At 39.2% G+C, this 15242-nt stretch overlaps 1 protein-coding gene across 1 annotated transcript; it reads left to right on the top strand.

Annotated features, from left to right (window-relative positions):
• The first annotated feature begins 1239 nt into the window (after window positions 1-1239).
• Window positions 1240-5058, top strand: LOC138748037 (probable G-protein coupled receptor 139). The gene is made up of 2 exons (XM_069907738.1): window positions 1240-1306; window positions 4166-5058. Exons 1-2 carry the CDS (start codon window positions 1240-1242, stop codon window positions 5056-5058), a joined length of 960 nt encoding a protein of 319 aa, XP_069763839.1.
• Window positions 5059-15242: the final 10184 nt, after the last annotated feature.

The following is a 15242-nucleotide window of genomic DNA, read 5'->3' as shown; positions in this document are numbered from 1 at the left end:
GGACGGTTGGATAGACCAGGCTTATAATCTCCGGAAGTTAGAAGATTGAGGGGGAATCTTAAGGGTTTAGACAGACTAGATTTAGATAGCTTGTTTCGATTTCTGGGAAAATCCAGAACCAGGAGTCACAGCTTAAGGATCAGGGAAGTCTTTTAGGACTGAAAGAAGGAAATATTCTTCTCTCAGAGGCGTTGGATCTGTGGAATCCTTTGCCAGAGGATGTTGTTGAGGCCGGTTCCTTGTCAATATTTTGCCCTTGTGGCTAAGGGGATCAGGGGGTAATGGGAGAAGGCAGGAATTGGGTACTGCTCAGCCTTGATCATACTGAATGGTGGTGTAGGGTTCAAGGGCCAAATGGCATAATCCTGCACCTATTTATCTATGTTTCAAAGTTTCACACTATTTATCCTTCCTATTAAAGAAATTAGAAAATCCTTCCATCTTATAAAATCTTCTTGAATTTTCTTCAATAAAGGTATGTAATTTAATTTAAATAAATTATTTATATTCTTATCATTATTATTTCCTAAACATTTGACCGTCTTCCTCTGCCATTTATATTTTGAAATTTTCTTTCGTTTAGTGTAATCTATCTCAGTCATTTTCATTACCACTTTTATCAATATTTACATTATAACCTGATTTTAAGTTTGTTAAATATAGCACAAATTTTTAAAAAATACCATCAATAGCTTTGGTTTATTAGCAGAAAATGAGTTTGATAGATTACAATGGGATTATTTATTTCAAGAATTGAATATTTTGGAATTCCAATAAATTTTATAAATTGAATCGGTACATTATATAATTTCCCAAAGGATAGAGTAATTATAAACAGGCAAATATCATTTTTTTCCATTGGAAAGATTTTCTCGACAAGGTTGTACACTATCTCCTTTTTGATTTGTGTTGGCCATAGAATATGGGTTAATATCAAGTTATAAGGTAAGTACGAGTTTGTTTGAAATGATATCCAATTGCTGAGGCAACACCGCTTCCAGTTAAAACCACGCACTTGCCACATTGCAGCGTTTCTCAATTAAATTACGGAACAAAGCACAACATATCACGGCCGGGGATTAGACCAGCTGACGTAATTAATTTATGCACATTATTCAAATGTATTTTGAACTTAATTGAAACAGAAATGTCCCGTCGGAGATCTGTAATATCCCGCATTTAAACTCCATTTGGAGGAGTTAAATTCGGCAAAGAGGAACACATCGCCTCGCATAGAACATGTGGGAGCGTTATCTAAATGTGGAGAAAATATTGTACATGATCATCGCTGTCTTCGGAGTTCTTGGTAACTCTCTACGAATACGTCCTTTGAAGTCGGGTCGATCTTTTGGGTGTTGACATGGATTACAACGCTTTTTTTTGACAGAGCAATGCCACTCCCGAATCATAGTCGGATGCATGGGATGGACAGCTGGAAAAAAAACAGTATGACCTGCTGCTGTTTTTCGTTCTCAACAGTAACGCAGAAAACCACCTGTTCGACATTGAGTAATACGAAGGGCAGTGCAACTTAATTTAATGTTGATATATCGACAGCAGAAATTCTGAAATAGTAGCTATTCAAAGAATAGAAAAAAAATTGTTGGCATTGTTCATATTTTCTTGTGTCACATTTATTTTAAGTGGCCGGAGATGTTCCGCAAAGTTTACATGAATTCTTGCAGCCATTTATGAACGTGTGTGGCACAGTTAGCGTCATCATTGGTACAAATCTATAACAGTGCACGGCGGCGCCGGCTCTAAAGTATTTCTAATTTTACTCGAGTCTGTGTGGGCGACCCTGGTACTCCGATTTCCAGCCACCCATCAAAACCACACGGAAACTGCAGGCTAACTTGTGGTGTTTGTGGGCCAGAAACGTCTCTAACCTCGCAGCACGTATAAATGTAACTTTTTAAATCATCTTTTAAAATTCCGCAGTTTCAAATGGACTAAATTGGAGGTAGAGGTATATCAAATGTAATTTGTGGTTTACATTGGCTTTCCTTATGGTGCTATGTGAAATGATTATGAGTGATTGGAGGTAAGAAAGGAACACGTTCTAAAGAACGTTCTTTGCTATCTGCAAAGAATTATTTTGCAAGTCATGAAAACCAGATCTTGTCATGTGTTTTGGATTTCAGCTCATTTCCTCAGACAAGGAACTGTGATATTCATAGATTTTTTTCCACATCAATTTCGGAAGCAACCGCCAACAGCGGGATGTTGTACGAGTCTTGTTACTCTGGTGTTGAGAGCTCGGGAGACGGTCATAAATCTTTATGGATATCTTACAAGACGCGAGAAGTTGAATACTTGGTGGGCACAGCAAACACTGGAGTGGATGAATGAAGTAGAGAAATAATTCAGACACTCGAAAAAAGTCAAACACATGGAAACCTGATAAAGAAAATGGTTGTGTGGAATCCATATCGATGAAATCCAGTAACATGAAAGAGAGAGAGAGAGAGAGAGAGAGAGAGAGAGAGAGAGTGTACGTATAAGAAAGAAAAAAATTGACACAGACAGAGATAAAGGGGAGAGGAATAGAAGGAGGGGGGAAGTGCATAAAAAGAGAGGGAGGGATTCTGGATTGGAACATTGTGCCGGCGCAGAGGATTACACTTGTGCAAATAGAATGACAGGTGCTGAGTTGCCGATTTTGCTTCTATTCATTTTCCTTTGCTTGATTTTATGCTGTTTGTAATAGGTACATAGCTTTCAGTGACACCTGTGTTTCAACATTTATCTCCTAATCCACTATTCAGCTTCACTAAACGGACATTCACTTAAACGGACTTAATCCTAATTATTGAAATGTGTTTTCGCTGTGCGAAAGGAATAGGGATTTTTTGGCATTTAGTGATGTCTTGTGAAAAAGTGGAAAGTTTTTGGAATGAACTGAGTGTATTGTTAGGGTAAATTATTAAGATAAAGATACCAAAGGATCGAATAATATTTTTACTTGGAGATATTTGTGAAATTATATAAAATTGAAAATGGACAAATACCAAGAGAACATTTTAAAATATTGAAATAGCCACTGCAAAGAAATGTATTGGATACATGGAAAGATGATAGGGAAGTGTATATAAGTGGATAGTATAATGAGATGTGAAATTGTATATCTTTGGAAAAAATACGTATTGTTTAAGGAATCCAGTTAAACATTTTTATAGTATTTTGAAACCATCATGGATTTTATGGATAGTTTTCCGTCCACCACTATCTTATCCACTCCTCATAATCAGTATTTTAATACCAATTAATGATAATAATATTATTGTATATTAAATGGTCTTTGTTTCATTTTTTTTCTTTCTTTCGGGTGGGAGGGGAAAATGGGGAGAAAATTTATAAAATATTTTTGTATCACATACATTTTCGTACGGATATTTCATTAATGCTCTATTCATTTTTTTCCTGTAATGATATAAGCAATTAGCTATTTTTTTAAGAAGTACCTTCACTGTCACGGGCGTAGAGCAACGATTCGGCCAGGGTTAATTGAGCGAGAGCGATCCGTTTCGAATCTGAAGCAATTAGCTGTTAAGAATTCTCCTCATCTGGTGGTAATCTGAAATCGGAACCTGAAATCTAACTGCAGGGGTTTCCTTTGAGTGCTGCTGTTTCGACCTTTATTCTGAAAAAATTAGCAGATCAGTTGCTTAATTGGTCAGTTGTTTGAATGGCTCGGTATCATGGGCGGGAAGCGGACTGAAAAATAATATGAACTCAAATCTCTGTTGGTCAACGGACCAGGATAATAGCGCTATCACTCTTCGTAGGGCATATCCACTGCTGTCGATAATATCAGAACAGGGGACAATATTACAAGGGAGTTGACATTGTTACTAAATTGAATCATCTGGTCACATCTACCCAAGGTTTTGGGAACAGGCCAGAACTGGGTATGAACTTTTTGCTTAATCACTTAACTTCTTAACTAATCACTAAGCATATTTGGAATTTTAACTGTGCTTTGTGTGTGTGCCCGTCCGCTAATTTCACCCTCACCGCCCTTAATCCCCGTTTTAATTATTTGAGTATTATTTTACGGAGAACGTGGAGGGATATGTATGTATCAGGCTCCATTAACTTCATTTTTGTGGAAAGAGTATTGAATATGTCATTCTGATTACCTGTCTTTTTCTTTTTTGTCCAGTGAATGTGATGGCGATTGCCATCCTGTCCCGGGGAAGGTGCGGCCTCTCCACATGCACCACTCGGTACCTGGTGGCCATGGCAATGGCGGACCTGATGGTGATCATTACTGAAGTAATTTTCAGTCGGATTAAATTCCATTACTTCCCCGTGTGTTTCCTGGATATCACCCCCGTGTGCAGTGTTTTACTCGTTCTTGCTCGTGTAGCAACGGACTATTCAGTCTGGTTTACGGTTTCCCTCACATTTGATAGATTTGTCGCCATTTGTTGCCTGGATCTAAAAGCTAAATATTGCACTGGTAGAACTGCGGCGTTTGTTTTGGCAGCAATTGCCGTTACACTCTTCCCGAAGAGCATCCCTTATTACTTTTTTTTCGAGCCGTTGGTATTTATTGATAATGTGCCATGGCTCTGTCAAGTGAAGCTAAGCATTTACACTGACCCTGGATGGGTCGGATTTCACTGGTGCGATAAGTGTTTAAATCCATTACTTCCTTTCACTGTAATCCTGCTGTTCAACGGCCTGACAATCAGGCACATTCTTGTGGCCAGTCGGGTCCGCAAGGGACTGATCGGTCAGGACAAGTGGGGGAACCGCAGTGATCCCGAGACGGAGGGCAGGAGGAGGTCTGTGCTTCTGCTCTTCACAATCTCCGGCAGTTTTCTCTTGCTGTGGATGGCTAACGTTTTACAATTCCTTTATTTTCGAGTTGCAGGCATTGGAGGAAACCAAAACGAATCACAAAAGGTCTTTAAATTTGTCGGATACTTGCTGCGAACTCTAAACTGCTGCACAAACACGTTTATTTATGCAGCAACCCAGTCAAAGTTCAGGGAAGAGTTGAAGAGCGCGGTTAAATATTCCATCTGCTTCTTTCAGAAATACATTTAATAACGCAGCCCTCCGAGGCAGGCGGACTGTATTGTGATTTATCTCTATGTCCTTTTAATTCAGTGCAATTGTTCACCAAATCCCCTGCGTCATTTAGTTTTCACTTAAAACTTCACCATTTAACGTCTGGGATTCAGATTTCAGGACACCATTGTTATGGGCCGAGAGGACCCATAAACGCTCCAGCAGTAGATATTCACAAGAACAAATGGTTACTTAAACAAAAGTTGCTTTTATGCATTGTTAAACATAAAAAAGGCCGACTCAAACTTAAACTTATCTCGATTGACTTAATTAACCTAATTTATGCCCCCTTGTAATTGTAAGCGCATGAATATGTAATGTGTGTGTAAGTTCAGAAAAGTTCTTTGGTTCAGAGTCCAAACTCACTTCCCATTCCTCCAATTCAGGTTCCAGGCAATTCTTATACTGTGCACAGAATTTAACATTTATGAAGTTCACCAGGCTTTGGTCCTTAACACTCAGGAATGTTCTTGTCGGTTTTCAGAGAGAGATTTGTTGTTCCAGGACATCCACAACGGATTCAGTTTTAATCAGCCACTCCAGTGTCTTGCTGATGAAACCTGCCCCCTTCAGGGTTCTACAGATGATAACCTCTTTCTTTCAGGTCACCACAGTGTTCCTTTTTGTTTCTGTTATTCCAAATGAAATATTAAACGGTCAGTCCGCTCCTCCTCTCCCTCTCTCGCTCTCTCTATCTATCTCTCTCTCTCTCTCGCACACACACACACACACACACACACACACACACACACACACACACACACACACACACACACACACACACACACACACACACACACACACACACACACACACACACACACACACGCACACACAGTAAAGCCTCTTTAACACTGTTTGCAAAACTACATAGCCCTTTTAGAAAAGGAAGGTCCATTTCAGACTGTCTGCGGCTCCAACAATCTCTTTCTTCTTTTGCCTTTTTGTGATGAATAATCCAGTAATGAATTTTCCTAGTCACTCTCCCAACGTCTTGAGTTCTCCCCAATGTGTCTAGCATGGGGCAGAGCTCCAGTGTTTCAAATAAGATCTGTTTTAAAGTCTTTGTATGTGACATACTCTAACAAAATTTTTCCCAGTGCATCCCCTAAAAACATATCTTGATACTCTGACACAACATATATGACTCTCCCTTGCTCTACAGAGAGTTGTGTGTACATGTAATATAAGTGATGCTCAAACAGGAGGAAACACATACTCTTGACTAGCCAATCGGTGATCAAAACAACAATCATTTTTCAGTCGGATCAAATTCCAATACTTCTTAAAGTTATGTCCCACAGAACCGATAGCCCACCACCACAATAGGCACGATGGAATATCATGGCATCCTTTCCCCATTGTCTACCTATTTTGTCTGCTGTGTTTCCCGTGCCAACAATATCAAATTTCACCCTTAATGCTCTCAATGTTTGGTCTCACATGAAGAAAGTATTCTCGGAATTTGTAACTTACTTCGATTTTATACGTCATGTATAGTATATCTAATAACAGCAGTGAATCTGATATTATACCCACGAGGTCTCGTGCTTCAAATACTGTTCTATATTTAAGCCCTCCCTCCATTCTCTGCATGTTTCACAACTCCCAGGTTTTCGTCCAGCCTTAAGGTTGAATTGAGACTACAAAACCCCTCGGACAACTGCATAGCTGTAACGTCAAAGGGGAATAATCTCCACGACCCACGTATCTAGGCCAGGAATTATGTAGATTACAAATTATATATATGTTGTTCACACATGATTTTCACTTAATCCCTTCACTTCAATCTGTCTGTCATGATATCTATTGGATACTCTATTGTTGTATCTACCTCCATCACAAACAATGGATATGGTCCATGCACAAATCACTCTCTGACGAACAACTTTGCATGTCATTCTCCTTTACACCACCGCTCCCATAACCTCAATTCTCATTTTCACCATGGAAAGAACACAGATTATGACTTGACAACCTGCAAACGGCGCTCATTACTTTGCAAAAATTCTAATCTGTCTACCCATAGCCATCGACGCTGCAGAGAAAACCATACAAGCTTTTTTGAATATTTCTCCATTACTCATTTCCTCAGAGCCAGTCAACATCTTGATCAAATTCCCCGTTGCCATTTTCAAATCATTCAGCACCTTTGTCGAAAGGAAGGAGAAGACATCTGCCAATATCTGCATTTCCTCCAGCGGGCAACTCCCAAAACATCGATTTGCATCACCAAGATGGACAAAATCGATATGGGAACTGTTTTCCTACATTTAAATCAAGCATTTGCAGACTTTATGGTTTAACTTTTCAACGCTTGTATGTTTTTGGAGACATATACATCGTCAGGACGTGCTCAAAAAATGCTATCATTTTCTTATCGACGCTAAATTATTTTACACGGCATAACCGTGTGGCATATTGTTTCCAGGCAGGATTCAATAGGTTGTGCAGTTTCCACAGGGAGTGATAAACGTACAAACTCGAAAGTGGAGAAAATGCGGGTATTATAATGGCTTCTGACATCCACCACACTAAACAAAAAAAGCATGGAACAATACAGAACAGTACATACCCTTCGGCCCTCGACCCATGTATTCCTTCCTAAAAATTATTCTAAACTCTCCCTAACCCATAATCAACTATTCTTTTTTCATCTACGTGTCTGTCTCTAAGAGTTTCTTAAATTACTTTTTAACCTGGACCAGGATCCCTGGCAAGTCAATCCAGGCTGTGTAAAAAAATATAGCATTATGTTTATATTAACCGCCCCCTTCCAACTCCACCTACTTGAAAATATGTTCTCTGGTGTTTGGGATCCTGCTCTGGGAAACAGATGCTGGCTATCTGCCCTATCTATGCCACTCACAATATTGTAGTCCTCAATCACGTTTCCTCTCATCATTCAAAGCTCGGAGTGAGAACAATCCCAGCTTTTCTAAACTTGCATCACAAGACTTGCTTCCCCATGCAGGCGACATCCAGCTAAATCTCCTCTGCACCCTCTCCATAATTTCCACGTCCTTCCTATAATGAGGTGTCCAGAACCTATCAACCTCCTAGATATTTGGATTTGAACCCAAAAGCTCCTCTCTTCATCCACACTCGAGAGTAACTAACTATTAACTTTGTACTCAGCCTTCTGGTTTGTTCATGCTAAATATATCACCTCACACTTATCTAGAATTGCGTCCATCTGCTACATTTCTGCCCACGTAACATCTATATCGTCTTTTAACATTCGACAACTCTTCCAATATTTGTGTCATCCGCAAACATACTGACTCTTAATCTCGGTCATTCATAAAACAACAAAGAGCAGGAGTCCAATAACAGATCCTTGTTACACTTCTCTAATTACTGAACGTCAGCCAGAATAATTTACTTCCACTAATACTCTATGCTTTCTTCCGACAAACCAATTTATTATCCACACAGCCAATGATCTTCTGATGCAGGGCCTTGTAACTTGATGGATGTGTCTCTCCTGGGGGACCTTGTCAGATGAATTGCTACAATTCATATAGTTTACATCTACCACCCTAGCCTAATCAATTTATTTTGTTAACTCCACCAAAAAACTCAATTACACTCATAAGGCACGAACCTCCCTTCACAAAGCCATGCTGACTATCCCTGAGTGGATAGTCAATTGCTCAATTACTGATTTGAATGAAAACTTTCAACTACTTATGTTGACACGTTTTGAATTACTTTTGTCATCTTTGTTATGAAGGTAGGTATGTTGACTAATGATGTAAATTATCACTCTGATAAGAATTCTTTATTTTTTTAATTTTGGGCCAAACATCATCTTTCTTGTCATTTGGTTTAGATTTATTTAAAAATTAACAAGATAATATAATATCAATTCAATATAGTCCATTTGATTAAAACGTGGAGTATCTTCGATGAAATGACATGATTTAAGATTTATGTATCTTTTTGATTGTTAACAAATATCCATATGTACTCTATATTTGGGATGTGCAATTTCAATGTTAATTTAAATATTGATAAAGAAATACTGTGCTCTCCAAATGCTTATAGATCCAATCCTTCAGACTCCCTTTCATTAGTCTGAACATCACTGACGTACAACTCACCGGTCTATAATTCTCAGTTTCCCAAGGGTCTCCCTTACACATTTTGAAACAATTAGAGTATATTATCCATTCTACAAGCCACCGGAACCTTCTCTCTGGCCAAAGAAATTCTAAATATTGTTGCCAACGCCCTATCTCTTCTCTCTTTCCAAATCTCGCGTCTGGCCCAGGGGACTGGTCAATCTTAATCGTTTAAGAAGATCAAATACTTTCTCTTCCCTAATCTCAACTTGGTCCAGGACCCAAGCCTGTACGATACTAAACTCACCCCGATCAAGAAAAGTTTTCAATTAGATTCTGTCCTCATTCTTTAGATTTCAAGCACAAGTTTCCCCCTTTATACGTACGTGTATTCATCTTCCCTCTCATCATTCTTATGTTATTCGCATACACATAGAACACCTTGGAGTTCTGCTTAATATTATTCGACAAGACATTCTCAGGCTTCTTAGCTCTTGTCGGTAATTTTATTAGTTCGTTCCCAGCTAGCACATAATTCTCGAGCCCAGCTTTCTGAATCTAACATTTGCTTCCTTCATCTTCTTAAGTAGATGCTTCACCTGTTGTACCAGGCAAGGTCCTGTCGTCCTTGTGTATTTTCCCTGAGTCAGTGGGACACGCCTATACAGAAGCTCACCCAAGTTATTGCTAAACACCCTCCATTCCACTGCCGTGTATTTTCCCGTTAACACCTTTTCCCATTTTACTCTATCTATTCTGCCTCGTCCCATTACAATTAGCCGTTCTCTAATTAATCATTTTACCATTTTGGTGGTTGTCTTTTTGTATCCAGCTGCACTAAAGCTCAGGAAATTATGGTCACTATCTCAAAAATGCTAACCCAGTAAGAGTTCTTCCGCCGGACCAGATTGATTACCCAGTACTCGATCCATTGTGGGCTCCCCTCTAGTCGGCCATTCCACATTCTGTGTCAGGAAGTCCTCTTGGACATACCTGACAAATTCTAATATATCTATCACTCTTTACGTCAGGAGGAACCAGTCAGGGTTAACGAAGTTGAAGCCTCCCACAACAAAACCCTGTGATTTCTCACGGCCTTTGAACTCAAAGCCAAGACTACTAATGTGCAGCACAGAAAAACCTTCTAATGCATTCTCTGAAATTGCATAGCCACGTTTAGGAATTTATGTGCCAACATTGCTCCTGAAGACATTATCTCCAATCTAGGTACCATATTGATAAATCTCTTCTACACTCACTAAAATTTCCTGACAACATTTCTATGTTGCCCTTGAATTCAAATCCTCCGATTACTAAAGGAAGCACACCTTGCACTTTCATGCATATCCTGTGCCCAACGCAGCTATGTCGAATTATATAGGGATTGGACCCCAATAACTAGCTGCTCAGACACTCCACGTTCATATTGGGCATTCTAAGGTGTATATTATCACACATTTCCGGATGAATTCCTTTTTTTCAAAACACTACATCTTTCTTAATTCTTTTTATAACCTCTAATTCATTTTTGAATCTTCTGCATTGTCCAAAACATATCCAACATTCGGTTAATCTGAAATCTAACGGATCCCCTCTCCACTACTTCCTCAGGTAATTTATATATTTCGCAAAAGAGCGGGAGTGCCAGAAGAGGACCAAGCGGAATACAGGAAGTCACTGAACTACAGCCACAAATTCTCCCATCTACTAAATAAATAAGCCCTGAGGACCCGTCAATTTGAACCCACACAGACAAGTGTAATCGGACATCATGTCTCCCGACTTTCTCCATTAACGGCAATATTTGCATGCACCTTATCAACCGCCCTACATTCCTCAATTTCATCGATCACATCCTCCGATACCTCAATTTGAATCGTGATGCATGAACTCTATAAAATCGTCTTACTACCACATTGATGTCTATGTTTCTTCGAATATCAATCAGTCGGGTACTATAGATCATAATTAAAGGTTTGTCCACCAAGTCGCAGAAATACCTGGACGATACAGTACAAAAAATTTGCTTTTCTCGAATCCTCAGGCACAAAGCCTTTGTTTGGCGACGACCTAACGACGATCGTGAATGCGCCACCTAAATCCTCCCTATTTTGACCCCTAACCCCCGGCAACTCTGATAATTCTACAAATTAAATATTTTAACTATTATTCTCTTCTGTGTGAAACTCCTTCCCTGGGAAGATCTCTGGTTGCTTAGCCTGAAAATTTGTCTTGTGGTTTTCCAAAATTTCATAACGGTCACTTCCTCCACCCCATCTGCAAAGCCTCCGGACAAAATGTCCCACGTTTGTCCAATGTCTGACAGGTCAGGTCAAAGAGAAATGGATCGCTCTGTGGAGCGAAGAATGATGAGAAGTAACCTAATAGAGGAGGTTACGATAATGAGATGTTGAAATAGATTCGGCAGGCAACGCGTTTTGTCCAGTGCGATAGTGTAAAATATAAGAAGATTTGTGTACAAGGCGAGGGGAACAAAGCTTAGCGGTTGCATAAAGAGTTGGGATTGCCTGCAATGCATTGTCATGTGTGATGGTGGAGTTCAGTGCAATTGTTACATTTAAAACACAGCATGGATGGAACCACATAGAGTGTTTATGTGTGAAACAGGGAAGGTTTAGATTGCTGAGTCGAAACAATACCATAGGTCCAAGGGGAATAAATCTTCTGCAGCCGCTATATTCTGACAATTCTGCCTGGCTGCATCACAGTGTTGTACGGATTCTGCAGGTACCCTGATCAGAGGTCAATCCATAGGACTGCAAGAGTGGCAGAGCTGATCACTGGAACAGGTGTTCTGAGAAGAATGTACTGAAGTAATGTGGAGGGTGTTTTGAGTTAACATGTGAAGTACCGTACAGGTGTGTTCCACTGACACAGGAAATACAAGTAGGAAACGGCGATTGACACAACAGGCGAGGCAGCTATTTAAGAAGATGGATAAAGCAAATGTTAGATTCAGAAAGGAGTGAACGAGAAAAAGAGATGGAGGGAGTGGTCTGGTGGTGGATCAATTTGCCCTTGATAGAAATGCTGGGGAACGTTATTTTGGATAATGAAGCTGGTGGGTGTAACAAAAGGATAGGGGTAATCCTGTCATTGTTTCCAGTGGAGGTGAAATGTGTCGGGACAGTGGTGCTGGTAATGGAGCATATGCATGTGAGGTCTGAATAATACAATATAGAAGATGCAAAATTAGTTTTATTCCAATGTTTTAACAAAGATATTTGTTCGTTAATAAATATTCAATTATCCATTCGTTGGTGGATTGCCTTCATGCGCCTGGAGGAATTAATAGACCCACACTTAAAACTCGGGATGAAATTACATTTGCATTAATGTATGCAGATTTGTTTACCGATTGAAAGAATGTATGTTATACTTTGCAGAGTATGCATCGCTGATTCAGGAGGATGTTGGCTGCATGCGAGAACATGCCTAATCAATATATAGTGTACTGGAATATTTGGGAGATAATTTGGTAATATTAGAGTAGGTTACATACATACACACATTTTAAAACATGTGAAATACTGAAGAATTAATATTCAGGGAAAACAGATATTATGGAGAATGCTGTGCACATTTCACAAGTAGCTGCTAATTGAAATGATGTCATCAAATAAATCGACTGGAGACAGGTCATCTGTGTTTGAACATTTTTACAAGGCTTCTGATCTTTCTGCAAAGTGCACAGAAAGCTCACTCCTGAGAAGCTTTATTTACTCAAGACAACAGATGCAAGCAAAAGACTAACTCCTAATGTTTTCAGGAGGAGATGGTGGTTTTGTGGCAATTGATTTCTAGCAGTTGGAGAGAGAGGGAGGGTGAGAGAGAGAGAGAGAGAGAGAGAGAGAGAGAGAGAGAGAGAGAGAGGTGAAACATGTTCTCTAAGCCAGTGAGTGTGTGAAACTAAAAGACAGCTGAACAGTGCAAGCCAGGAAGCTTGTTGTAACTAAACAGAAGCTCCAGACCGGAGGATGGCTGGAAGTGCTATCTGCCTGATCTTTCACTTGAAATAAGCAGAACAGAAAGGAACCTTGTGATAGCCTGAAAGAAAGATGTTTTCATCTGGAGAACCCTGATGGGGCAAGATTAATCAGCAATACATTGATGTAATTAATGATGGTACCTCAGTAGTTTAAATCTTGGAACAAATGACCTCGCTCTGTAAGCACTACGAGAACCTTCCTGATCGGTACACTGTGCACAGTGTAAGAATTAATTCCAACTATACAACTTGGAAGAAAGCGAAATGAGATTGAAATGTGATTCAAAGAAGTTTTCTTAAATTTACACACTCATCATACACATGCCCTTAGGATTAGAAGGGGGTTAATTTCGGGTAGTTAAGTTAATAGAGATAAGTTAATGTTTCATTCTATTTTCATGTTAAAAGACAATTAAAAACAACTTTTGTTTAAGTAACCATTTGTCGTTGTGAATATCTATTGCTGCTCGGTTTTGGGGTCCTTTGGGCTCGTAACAGTAGTTAAACAATACCCATGCGAGGAAAGTACTTCGTCTACACAGTAAATAAATTAACATTGTTTTATGAAATTGAAATTCTCTGATAGTTAGTGTGAGCCAATCAGCATCCTCACTGCCAGTGGGAAGCTAGTTTTATTTTTTTAACCCACTTTGGAGCGATGAATATTAGAGGAGACTACATCAGTGTGGATACGAATAGGAAGAGAATATATCTGGTGAGCACCCAGATTTGTTTATACGGAGCAGCCAGAGTGAACAGTAGACAATATCATGAAAGATCTATGGGTTTGACAGTCAGTACCGTAGACCTGCCGCTAAAATAGCGAATTCCTTTGAACATCGGTTTAAGGTGAGTGTAATTAAATGGAAATAAGACGTTAGATTGAGGTTATATAACAGTGAATGGTAGGTTCCCTGAAATCATATCCAGGGTCGTGGTTCTGTCTGGTACATCAGAGATATTAAAAAATCTATGAACACTTGGCTATCATAAAATTAAGGATTAGATTATTATCAGAGATCTGAGGATTAAAGAGGTCGCTTGAGCAACTTGGTTTGAACTGACAGTAGTTAATATTCAGAGTTCTATGTACTATGTTTTAAAATGCGATGCATGTTTTAGAAATGGCATTGATCAGTGAACTTCAAATAACGTATCTGTGGAATCCACTTAAAGTTGTTTAATCCAAGTGAAAATTTGTAGGAACTAACCAAATGCAAGAGTGGAATGTTCAAACTTAAAACTATATATATTGATCCTGCACTGCCTTGGCATGGAGAACGTTGTGAAAGCAATAATGTTAAAATGTCTCGATAACCTGTATATATTTTAAAGTCCTGTCACTCCTGAACAGCAAATATTGTGGTCTTCTTAGGTGAACATGGAATTGTCTGATGATTGAGCAAGAACAGATCGAACTTTGAATAATTCACGAATTGTAGAACCGAGGGTACTGAATATTCCATGAACTTGATGACGGAAGCATGTAAAGAAGGAAAACGTTCAGTAAGCGTCATGTTTGCAGGAATGGGGTTAAACAGGTGCTGATTTACAATTAATCGATGTAATCAAAGTTCATTAATCGGCACCAAATATTTTGAAGCATTTGCAAGTTTCCAAATTGTGTTGATGTGTGGTCTGAGACGAAAGGATGCATCAAATGTCAAAATATAATTTTGGATTGCAGGAAATAATTTATCCTGTTATTATGGCCATTGGCATCTCGGGAAAATGTTTTCCCTACCATTTAGTTTCGTGCTCAGTTAGTTCCTGGGTGTGTTCCAATTGTCCTTCGTGACATTCGTACATTTTTTCTGGTTGTAATTTGGTCCAACAACAGTACACGTCTTGCCCCTGTTCGTTTCACCCTGCACTTCTCAGGACATGACATGTCCAATTATTTCTCTATGAATTCATGCCATTCCCTGAAAGCTGAACAAACCCAACAGTTGTCTGTTAAAATGATCGTCAGTTGCTCAAAGATTTCTCTGTATTTTGGACTTGTTTCCACAATTGATACATGATCCAACCCATTCTCTTTATAGGACACGTGGCATAGGCATCATCCAATTTATCAATTGTTT

This window comes from Narcine bancroftii, chromosome 13 (assembly GCF_036971445.1).
Source record: "Narcine bancroftii isolate sNarBan1 chromosome 13, sNarBan1.hap1, whole genome shotgun sequence".
NCBI lineage: Eukaryota > Metazoa > Chordata > Chondrichthyes > Torpediniformes > Narcinidae > Narcine > Narcine bancroftii.
The sequence above is the reverse complement of the archived record's forward strand: the minus strand, read 5'-3'. Positions and strand labels throughout refer to the sequence as shown.

Coding starts and splice junctions, on each gene's coding strand:
- LOC138748037 (XM_069907738.1), top strand. CDS start 1,240: ATGTGGGAGCGTTATCTAAATGTGGAGAAAATATTGTACATGATCATC. Junction 1,307..4,165: donor CGCTGTCTTCGGAGTTCTTG/GTAACTCTCTAC, acceptor TTTTTTGTCCAG/TGAATGTGATGGCGATTGCC.